Here is a 10,649-nt window from a genome sequence, read left to right on the forward strand (position 1 = left end):
TGTGGCTTTTCTTGCAGCGCGCGCGTGCCCTGAGCGGTTTCTAGCAGAGTGCCCTGGTTCCCATGAGTACGCGGGTACAGACGGGACTGTAAGACTGCGTGTGGAGGCAGCTCGCAGCGTCTGGAAAGGCCTTTGTAGTGTTGGCTTGCTATCTGAATTGCGTGTTGGTCGCGGAAAGCCACGCGTACCACGAGAGCCGCGTAACTGGAGGCCGCCTTGCAGGGGCAGCGCTGGGTTTGGCTTCAGCTGTGCACCTGGGAGCGTTTTAGCTTGGTAATGCTGATCCCGCCAGGTGAGTATTGGGCCTGCCACCTGGATGTGAGTGAGACGCGGTCACGTGGCAGCTGGTAAGCCAAGACCGGTGGATGCCCCGGGCCGAAGCGGTTCGAACTGCGTCCGTTCCAGAAATGCCATGGAACCCCAGGTGCGGACTTGGTAGCGTTCTGAGTTTACGAAGGAGTCGCGGCGAGATGCAAGCAGCAAGGACTTGGAGATCCCGGTGTTACGCCTTGGGCACTGGAGGTCGTTGATGGGATTCGGAACATGCCGTTTAGGGAATGCGATGTTTTGTAAGAGGATGCTTGCTTAGCTGTCGCAAAGAGACTCCCGGGGTAACGTCTCGGTCATGGTCGGCTGCACAAGTGATGTGGCTTGTACCGGGGACCGAAATAGGGATTTCATCTGTATAACCCAGAGGTGGTTTTGGGCTTTGAATTCTGTATTAACGGTTGTTTTCTTTCCAGACTGCAAAATTCAAAACGGGGCTCAAGGTATTCGTTTCATCTACACCAGAGAAGGCAGACCCAGTGGCGAGGCTTTTGTTGAACTTGAATCAGAAGATGAAGTCAAACTGGCCCTGAAAAAAGACAGAGAGACTATGGGACACAGATATGTTGAAGGTTTGACTTACATTGCCCTAGTAACAGTAAATAAAACATTAAACATAGAGGTCTTACCCTTCTGAATTTTAGGTATTTGACCGCATGGAAATGGTCATCTAAGGGAGTTTGTGGCAGCTCTTCCTAGCTTATCTAAAGACCCAGGAAGTCTGAGCGTTGTTCTCTCACTTTCCAAAGTTGACTAATTCTAAGCACCTCTTTCAGTATTCAAGTCAAACAACGTTGAAATGGATTGGGTGTTGAAGCATACTGGTCCAAATAGTCCCGACACGGCCAATGATGGCTTTGTGCGGCTTAGAGGACTCCCCTTTGGATGTAGCAAGGAAGAGATTGTTCAGTTCTTCTCAGGTATGTAGTCCTGTGTGTTGCTGAGCAGTGAGTTTTGGCTAGTCGGGCAAGGTGACTTAGACCTTAAAGTCGAGCAGCTCAGGTACCTACATAGGCTACAAAGTAAATGCTAATGAATTCATGTTTTCTCCTAGAGACTTTCAAATAGTTTAAGCCCATCTTAAAGGTGGAGGTTAAGTACTTGCAAAATGTTTATTTTGCCTGTGTTTAGTGTATTGTAGCTCAGGGTAGATCTCTGAGGATTGTCCTCAACAGTTCAACTGTTGTCTTCATATCGCATATTGTCCCCCAAGTGCTTCAGGTGAAAGGTAAGATCGCATTAGATGACTAGCGCGATAGGTTTTTGTGAGTGATGCCAGGTGTCTGTCGTAAGACAGGCTTGTGAGACCATAAGGAACTCTGATGGTCTCATTCTCAGTACGCTAAACACTGGTAAAGAAGCTACTTGGTTTAGCAGCAAGTGCGTTATAAGCTTACTGAAAGTCAGTGTAGCGAGAGTAGTTGGAATGTTTGTAGTCTCTGTATCTGAAATACAAAGTTTTGAAACTGTTTTGGGCCTAAAGTGTTTGAATGTTTTTATGTTGAAGAGATAAGATTGCATGTTTAGCAGAATGTTAGATCTTATATTTCTAAATACCGTTATGAATATTCATGATATGATAACTGGAATTAAGAGTAAGAAATCCTTTCATGGTTCAGTGTAGTTATGTTAAAAATTTGAGTATTAGATATGTATCAAGTCCTAATATTGTCAGAAGTTTTAAAAGCAAGTCTGTTTTGTTTTATCTAAATTGGTGAGAATTGAATGCTATCTGTCAACGTTAAATATGAACATAATTTCATATCTTCTAGGAAAGTGCTTTAAACCCTTTTTGTAAGCTTGGGAATGTATCCACGGAAAGGATTTTTCATAGACGGCATTTCCAGAAGTGAATCATACTACTGTTAGAACATGAGTGCATGATTGTGCTGTGTAGATAGTTTTGTTGAAAGTATAGATTGTATGTTGTCAATTACGATTTAAGTAATGTTTCAATTTTTATATGAAATGTTTAAATGTACTTTTTCTAAAACTTGAAGTTCCAATAACTTAAAGCATTGAACTATATAAATGAGGTAAAAGGTGCCTTGAATTTAGAACTGTTGTTACTTAATGCTTGAAACTTATTCTTGTGTAAAGTTGCATAGATAAGTGTTCTTAAAACTGTTGAATTCTTAATGCATCCTGTGCTGAGCAAGTTTTTGAAAGTACACTGTCCCATGGGGTGTGTTAAGAATTGAGCTATACTTCGTAATAATGGAACTTCATATTATTGCAATGCATATTTAAAGAGTTCTTGTTGAAAGCATACCGTTCGCCTAAAGTTAAAATTCTGGTTTATTTAAAGCTATAAGAAGAATCATTTCTGGGCTTGTGATGTTAATATTGCCCCCCTACTGGGGTTATTTGTCCTTGGGTTGAAGGGTTGGAAATCGTGCCAAATGGGATAACATTGCCGGTGGACTTCCAGGGGAGGAGTACGGGGGAGGCCTTCGTGCAGTTTGCTTCACAGGAAATAGCTGAAAAGGCTCTAAAGAAACACAAGGAAAGAATAGGGCACAGGTGGGGATGGATGGTTGGTTGGATATGTCACTTTTCTTATGGTAAACAGTTAAATCCATACTCTCTCTGCTTAAAAGGAAGAAATGCGATCCATTCCCTAGGCCCAGTCAATTGGTGTGTTGCTACAGTTTTCAAACCTTTCCCGTCTCAAAAGTCCCATGTCGCATTAAACAAAATTTGGGGTTTAAAAATTGTCCCCGTTGAATTTGGTCTGCTTTAGAATTTTGTGAGATTCTTAATTTCTTAATGTCAGTCAGTGGAGTTGAGAGACTATGGCTTTAAGAGATTAATGCAAACCTGGCTTTAGCTGTAATAACACCCACCTAGTAAATTAATATTACCATAAGAAAATGTGATACTTTCTGATCTTGTTTTTAAAGTTGAAATGCAACAACCTTTTTCTTGCTGTATAAATATTCTGCATATGTATTAATAAGCATAGCTTTCAAGAAATTGTCACAAAAGGTTTTATTCTCTCTGCTTGTGACTATTTTTCATTGAAGCATGCGCTTTACCTATGCTGATTCCTACTAAGCATAGGCTGGGGTATTTATTGGCGAAAGGAAGTGTGTAGTGTGGGTTGAATGGCCGGTGAAGGCTGGCCTTTTAGCCCACTTGCTACACATGCTGCCAGTGGACTTAAGACTTGGCTTTTGACAGTTGAGTGGAATTCTTTCCCTCCTCAAATGTTTACTCAGAGTGCTCCTCTCTACCCTTAAGGTTGGGCTCTGCCTTAGAGGAGTGTTTTTTTTCTGTAAAGTTTACATTGTCTTACTATTGAGTGAATTTCTGGTCATTGCCTATGCAAATATAAGAAAGCTGGCTGTAATTATTAGTCAGTTTCATGGCTATGACTAGACTGTTTTCTTGTGTAGCTGAAAACCTGTATGAAATGAACTAATGTTCTCTCTCCCCTCCACCCCTCCCTCGTGAACAATGCTTTAGGTATATCGAAATCTTTAAGAGCAGCCGGGCTGAAGTGAGAACGCACTATGACCCACCCCGAAAGCTCATGGCCATGCAACGGCCCGGTCCCTATGACAGGCCTGGGGCTGGCAGAGGGTATAACAGCATTGGCAGAGGTGCTGGCTTTGAGAGGATGCGGCGTGGGGCTTATGGTGGAGGTGTGTGAGCGTGCGCCCGGGTGGCAGGCCTGAGCCTTTGTCCAGGTGTTTTGTCGGATTGGTGACAGGTGACGCTTCTGTCTTTCAGGCTATGGAGGCTATGATGATTATAATGGCTATAATGATGGCTATGGATTTGGGTCTGACAGATTTGGAAGAGGTAAGGTAAGAATTGAATTTCCCAGCTTAAGGATGCCTACATCTTGTCCATCTAGACCTCAATTACTGTTTTTCAGGCATGTCTGATCACAGATATGGGGATGGTGGCTCTACCTTCCAGAGCACAACAGGGCACTGTGTGCATATGCGTGGATTACCCTACAGAGCTACCGAGAATGACATTTACAATGTGAGTGTGAGGCAGACTCACGGGTCTGATGTTTTGGCATGACAGTGAAAATCAGGGCCGCCTTTTATTGAGTTAAGTGAAGCCTGTGTTAGAAAGTTTTTTGGTAACAGGAGGAAGAAGTGGTGTGATCTGTGAAATGCTTTGTGTTGCAGTTCTTTTCACCACTCAATCCTGTGAGAGTACACATTGAAATTGGTCCTGACGGCAGAGTGACAGGTGAAGCAGATGTCGAGTTTGCAACTCATGAAGATGCTGTGGCAGCTATGTCGAAAGACAAAGCGAATATGCGTAAGTGTGATTTCAGCGGCTGGGAGCTCTTTCCAGGTGGCTGCACGACCAGCACTTGTGATAGAAGAGTGGTGAAGGATGGATGAGGTTTTTCTCTCCAGTGATGTGCTAATTCGAAGGGGTGTGTGTTGCATGCACACATTCGAAGGGGTTTAAGAATTGGTATGACTGAAAGGGTTTGTGATATGTATATCTTGAAGTATGTCCTTAATTGACAATTTAGTGACTGTTTAAAGGCTAAGTGTTGAAATTGGTTTAAGTAAATCACTTAAGAAAGCAGGCAGAATTTTTTTCTTTACCAAAAGTATTTTGAAGCTCGCAGATGTACTTGTTTAAGAACATTAAAGTGCTTATTATTTCTTTCACCAACAAACATTTTCAAACTTTTTTTCTCTCATTTCAGAACACAGATATGTAGAACTCTTCTTGAATTCTACAGCAGGAGCAAGCGGTGGTGCTTACGGTAGCCAAATGCTAGGAGGCATGGGTTTGTGTAAATATCACTTTAGTGTCTTTTTTTAAGCTAACCTTGTATGCCTTTTCTCTCATTTCAGAACACAGATATGTAGAACTCTTCTTGAATTCTACAGCAGGAGCAAGCGGTGGTGCTTATGGTAGCCAAATGATGGGAGGCATGGGCTTGTGTAAATATCGTCAGTTTTTTTAAACACCAAAATGTTTATATCTGTATAAGTCGATGATAAGTTATTTGATGAGTTTAGGATAACCATTTGAAGTTAGACAGAGCAGAGCAGTTCCTTGATTTGAATGAAGTTTGTGTCTGGCTTATTTAAGTCCCTGTGTGAGTTATTTATAGCTGCTTAGGATAGATAATTCAGATCAGATTTGAGTACTTTTGGGGGAGGGGATTACTGAATGAAACTAGTTTAAGTTTTCTGAGTATAAAGTTTAAATCTAAAATAGATATTTGGCAGAGGCACAGGATTAAATAAATTTGTTGGGTGTAGTTAGGTGTTCAGTGATTACTGTGTGTTAGTACCTTGATATGTCAAACTAAGGGGAAACGCCACTAACTCCAGTCAAGCAGTTTCATGAGTTCGTCACGATGCCTCTACTTACGGAATCCTGTGGAATTAGTCCTGCTTATGTGTCTGTACTGTTAGCCATGTGGTCTGTAAGTATCTGACCAGCGCAGACGGTGGACAGGAAGGAGGATAGCCTGCTAACAGACGCAGGAGGAGGCAGAGGGTCATAGGAAGAGCAGGTCAAGACTGGAAGAGATGAGAGGTGTAGTTACAAGCCCGGTACCACCAGGTACCACTCGACCTAAGGAGCAGGGCTCTAATGTCCTCTTAACTTACAGCAAACCAGTCCAGTTACGGGGGCCCGGCCAGCCAGCAGCTGAGTGGTGGCTACGGCGGCGGCTACGGTGGCCAGAGCAGCATGAGTGGATACGGTGAGCGGGTTTCACACACTTGGAGTCAGTTGCAGGCGGGTGTCCTTAGGTGGGAATGTGCAGGCTTCTTTCTGGTGAAATTGGGCTCTTTAAATGAATGCTTCGATCCCAGTGTAACTCTTCGTACTAGCTTAACTTTCAGAAACGATCACTGGGAGGGGGAAGGAAGTGTTCTGTGAATGGAAAACTAGGCAGTGCAACTTTGGAATACTGTCAAGCCAGAAAACACCTGCCTCCATTTATTGGAACGAGTTGTTCACTTTTTTGTCTTTTGGTTAGCAGTAAATCAATTTTAGATGGAAGGAGAGCGTTAATAGAGTGGTGGTTGGGTTCAGGACCGTATTTGCTAGTCAGTTAACCTAGGATTGGTTTTATTAATTTTTTCAATTGGTCTAAAGAATGGTGATTTTGGTATTATAGTCTTACCCTACAAAATCCTTTTGCAGACCAAGTTTTACAGGAAAACTCCAGTGATTTTCAATCAAACATTGCATAGGTAAATATTTTCTCAAAAAATATAATTTGAATTCCCAATAGCAAGTCATGTTGTGATAACACCTGCCATAGCAGTCAGACTGAACTCCATGGAGGCTGCCAGTGGGCACAGTGAGCTGCCTTTAGTCCAGCTGCCTCACTTCTGCCCACGAGAGCAGGAAAGGCAGAGGCTTCCCCTGTGCTCCCTGCTCGTATGTGCCGTTTGAGAGACACATGTGAATGTTGCTGGTAAATTTTTTTAAAATGCCTTGTTTAGCTTTAAAAATAAGTAATTTTGCAATTTTTGAAAAACACTAGTTTTCCTTTAAACTTATTTTCCATGTTGATCCTGAAGCGTCCGTGTAGACGGTAGCACGAGAGTCGGGCAAGTTGGTTGCAGAGAAAAGGGGTTAAGAGAGACTTGTTTGGAGTCGGGATTCCCCTTGCCCAAACATGCTTCTTGCCGGCGGACAGCAGCCGTTTGCACTCGTGTACCTGTACGCCTTCTCCTCGGAATGCTGTGTGTGACGGGCCTGCCAGCCAGAGGCCTTCCTGACTTGTTGACCTTGGTCTCTCCGCAGGCAGCCAGGAAGCAGTGAACAGCAGCTACTACGGTAGTGGAAGCCGTGCATCTGTGGGCGTGAACGGCATGGGAGGGGTGTCTGGCGTGTCCAGTGTGAGTGCTGGATGGGGAATGTAACCGATCCTGGTCACTGACTCTTGGCCAACTTTTTTAAAGGAAAACCTTCAGTTTAACCATTTTGCAATACGAGCTTGTGATTATGCTTATTCTATAAGTGAAATCAGGATTGTCTTCAAGACTTAAGGTTCAGTCTTTTGAACACAGCACTCATCTAGGATGTGACAGTGAAGTTGAGTAAACGATAACTGTTCAACAAGCCCCAGCTTTTTTCAAGGTAGTTCTCTTGTAGGATGTACGTAAGCAGTAAGCGTATTTAGGTTCAAGCAGTTGAATTATGTTAAATGTTGCTCTTATACCCACATGGCATTTGAACACTGTTTGGATGCATGTTGAAAAACATGCCTTTTTTTTTTTTTTTGTAAAACTCATAGGAGCTGTGTCTACAATTAAAGTGAAACCTTTTGGCATGTTTGTTAATTCTAGTTTCATTTAATAACCTGTAAGGCACGTAAGTTTAAGCTTTTTTTTTTTAAGTTAATGGGGAAAATTTGAGACGCAATACCAGTACTTAGGATTTTGGTCTTGGTGTTTGTATGAAATTCTGAGGCCTTGATTTAAACTTTTCATTGTATTGTGATTTCCTTTTAGGTATATTGCGCTAAGTGAAACTTGTCAAATAAATCTTCCTTTCAAAACTGCACCGTCTTGTCTGTGCGTCAGTGTCATGTGGGCTGTGTCTCTGGGCTTTGTCACAGGGCCACAAGAGACTCGGCAGTTGAGGCCATTGGGTAGATGTCTTCAGACTCCCGTCCGGTGCAACTGAAGGTAACCCTGGGCCCTTGTGGAAGGGCTGTGTGTGGTCTGGCTGCACAGGACCCAGTCTCCACTGCCTGCCTATTCCTTGCCTAAGCACTTGCACCAAGAGGGGGCGGTGCCAGAGCCCTGGTGCATGGCCTGCATGTCCGCGGGGCCCTTGTGGCATGGCTGGGGATGTGGAGACACCCTTGCCAAGCCAGTAACTTGCTTTGATTCTATGTGGGGTCTTGGATGAGGAGCTAGCTTGTAGATGGTTTTGAGCTTTTTTTTTTTTTTGAGTTGGAGTCTCACTCTGTCAGCCAGACTGGAGTGCAGTGGCCGCTCCCGTCCACCGCAGCCTCGACCCACTGGGCCCCGGTGATCCTTCCGCCTCAGCCTTCCAAGTAGCTGGGACTACAGGCGCATGCTACCACGCCCGGCTGGTTTTATTGTAGAGATGAGGTCTCGCCAAGTTGCCCAGGCGGGTCTCAAACCCACGGGCTCAGGTAATTCACTCACCACAGGATTATAGGCTGAGCCCCAGAGTGGCTGGTCTTGAGCTTTTTTTTTTTTTTATTTTTTTTTGAGTTGGGAGTCTCACTCTTGTGGCCCAGGCTGGAGTCTGGAGTGCAGTGGCTGTTCCCAGCCACCGCAGCCTTGACTTGCTGAGCTCCGGTGATCCTTCTGCCTCAGTCTTCCGAGTAGCTGGAACTACAGGTGTGCGCTACCATGCCCAGCTGGTTTGTTTTATTGTAGAGATGAGGTCTCACCAAGTTGCCCAAGTGGGTCTCGAACCCGTGGGCTCAGGCGGTCCACTCACCTCAGCCTTCCAAGGCAGGGATTACAGGCTGAGCCCCCAAGCTCGGCTAGTTTTGAGCTGCTTAAGCCCCACTTAGCAAAATAGAATCTGTGAATACCTTCCTGAGAGCAGACCGGTAACGTGAATTCCCAGACGGCATCCCTGTTTTGTAACTTAAGCAACGCGCTAAAAAGTATTCTCTGTAAGGAGAGCTGCCTTAAAGCAGTGCTGAAGGGTGTGCCAGAATCCTTTAGGTCGTGGGAGAGTTGGATCTGGGACGTCCTACAGGCTGGAAGCTCTCCTCCAGCCTTCCCGGGCAAGCCAGCAGGGCGGGCAGACTGGAGGAGGGCTCCGGACTGGCTGTCACTGGGCGGCTGCCCACGGGAGCATGGGGCCCTGCTTGGAGGGTCCTGCCACAGGGACGGGGTGCAGTCCACACTGGCGGAGGGAAGGCCTGCGACGGGCCGTTTTGCTTTTGTCTCGAACAGGTCTGGAGACGAGCTGTTTCCAGAGGAGGCATGTTGAGACTTGAGGTTGAGCCGAGTTCTAAGCCCAGCGTGGCCGAGACGCAGGCAGGTCCAGATCCGCACCTGCGTTGAGGCTGGCGGGCTCTTGCCCTCTCTGGGCCCTTCAGTTTGCGCTTCGCGCTTGGGCGAGAGCCCGAGGACTCGGCGGTCGGAGGTCAAGTGAGCTCACCCGGAAGCAGTGGCAGAGCTGCTGCCCAGGCCCCGCCCTCGGCCCCTGCCTCCCCGGGCCCGGGCGCGGAAGCGCGGGCCTCAGCAGCCAGGGCCTCAGCAGCCAGTCTCCCCGGCAGGAGGCCCTGGGCCGGGCCAGGGCCTGAGGCTTCTGAGGTGCGGCTCTGAGGAGGAAGCTTGTCCTGGGCACATCGGCCACTCGGGCCTGGGCCGCCGACTGAAGCTGTTGCTTGGGGGGGAGGGATTTGCCAGGCGCCGTGCTCGCCGACTGACCTCAGCAGCCAGCAGGCACTTGCAGACCCTGCTGGGCGGCGCTCCCCGGCAAGTCGGCTGCCTTGAGGCCCCGGTGCAGATGCAAGGCCGGGATGGCCCAGAAACTTCTCGAAAACAGTCTGGCCCCCAACGGCGCTTGAGGTCCTTGGGGGGGGAGGGGTCCTGCAGCCTCTTCCACAGCTGCACGTCCCTGGTGGGGTTTGAGACCCCGCGAAGACCTGGCTCGGGCTGCACAGACCTGGCTTTGAAGGCCTGGGACCAGCCTTGCCAGGTGAGCCCTGCTGAGGACCAGGGGTCCGCGGCTGAGGCTGCAGGGACAGTGGCGTGCGTGGAGCCGTCCAGGAGGGAAGGGGAGGACGCCCCGCAGGAGTCGGCCCGGCCCTGGTTCCAGCCCGTCCAGCAGTGGGGGGCCGAAGGCAGGAGGGGAAGCCTGCAGACTCGGACTGAGGCTGCCACTGGGTCCTGTGTGGGGTCGGCCGTGAGTGCGTTCAGTTGGGAGCCAGGACGGGGGTCCCGGCACTGCCGAGTCTTGCCAAGTTGCTGAGTGCTGCCAAGCCTCAGTCTTGGCGGTTGCGTGAACTGCGGCCTCCTGACCTGTGTGCCAGGCGTGGGGTCACCTCTGCGGTGGGCCCAGCCCGTGGGCTCTGTACTCTGCTCTCCCCACGGGCCTCAGCACGTGCGGACGCCGAGGCTGAAAGCAGGTTCGCGCGAAGCCGACACGAGTCACCGGCACACACCATGGTGGAAACGGGGGGTTTACTGAGGACCAAGGGCAGGTGGGACGGGGCAGAGAAGGCGCAGGCGCGGCCCGGCCAGGGCCTGCCGCGGGACAGCTGCTGCGAGAGGCGGGGCCTTTGACAGTAGCAGTCTTGGCGCCACGCAGAGTCCCGGCCAGCCCCGAGGCCAGTGAGCCCAGACGCTCCGGCCAGGCCGCCTCCACGC

At 48.0% G+C, this 10,649-nt stretch overlaps 1 protein-coding gene across 4 annotated transcripts; it reads left to right on the forward strand.

Moving 5' to 3' along the window:
- Window positions 1-116: 116 nt before the first annotated feature.
- LOC103263674 (heterogeneous nuclear ribonucleoprotein H-like) lies at window positions 117-7,845 on the forward strand. Of its 4 annotated transcripts, XM_008061362.2 has the most exons (12): window positions 124-899; window positions 1,104-1,247; window positions 2,712-2,850; window positions 3,796-3,974; window positions 4,063-4,134; window positions 4,190-4,323; window positions 4,476-4,611; window positions 5,015-5,074; window positions 5,166-5,255; window positions 5,936-6,028; window positions 6,475-6,524; window positions 7,084-7,845. In XM_008061362.2, exons 1-11 carry the CDS (start codon window positions 626-628, stop codon window positions 6,522-6,524), a joined length of 1,371 nt encoding a protein of 456 aa, XP_008059553.1. In that variant the 5' UTR covers window positions 124-625; the 3' UTR covers window positions 7,084-7,845. The 4 variants fall into 4 exon arrangements, with proteins under 4 accessions (XP_008059560.1, XP_008059546.1, XP_008059553.1 ...); XM_008061369.2 differs by lacking the exon at window positions 5,166-5,255 and having other exon boundaries at window positions 117-899; window positions 5,015-5,104; XM_008061347.2 differs by lacking the exon at window positions 6,475-6,524.
- The last annotated feature ends 2,804 nt before the right edge of the window (window positions 7,846-10,649 follow it).

This window comes from Carlito syrichta, unplaced genomic scaffold, assembly GCF_000164805.1.
Source record: "Carlito syrichta isolate Samal-C Ts95f unplaced genomic scaffold, Tarsius_syrichta-2.0.1 Scaffold94726, whole genome shotgun sequence".
In the NCBI taxonomy this organism is placed as follows: Eukaryota; Metazoa; Chordata; class Mammalia; order Primates; family Tarsiidae; genus Carlito; species Carlito syrichta.

Excerpts from the sequence above, each read along its gene's own strand:
- LOC103263674 (XM_008061347.2), top strand. The coding sequence starts at position 626 with ATGGTCGGCTGCACAAGTGATGTGGCTTGTACCGGGGACCGAAATAGG. Across the intron at positions 4,324-4,475 it reads CCGAGAATGACATTTACAAT|TTCTTTTCACCACTCAATCC; the intron begins GTGAGTGTGAGG and ends TTTGTGTTGCAG. Across the intron at positions 5,256-5,935 it reads GATGGGAGGCATGGGCTTGT|CAAACCAGTCCAGTTACGGG; the intron begins GTAAATATCGTC and ends CTTAACTTACAG.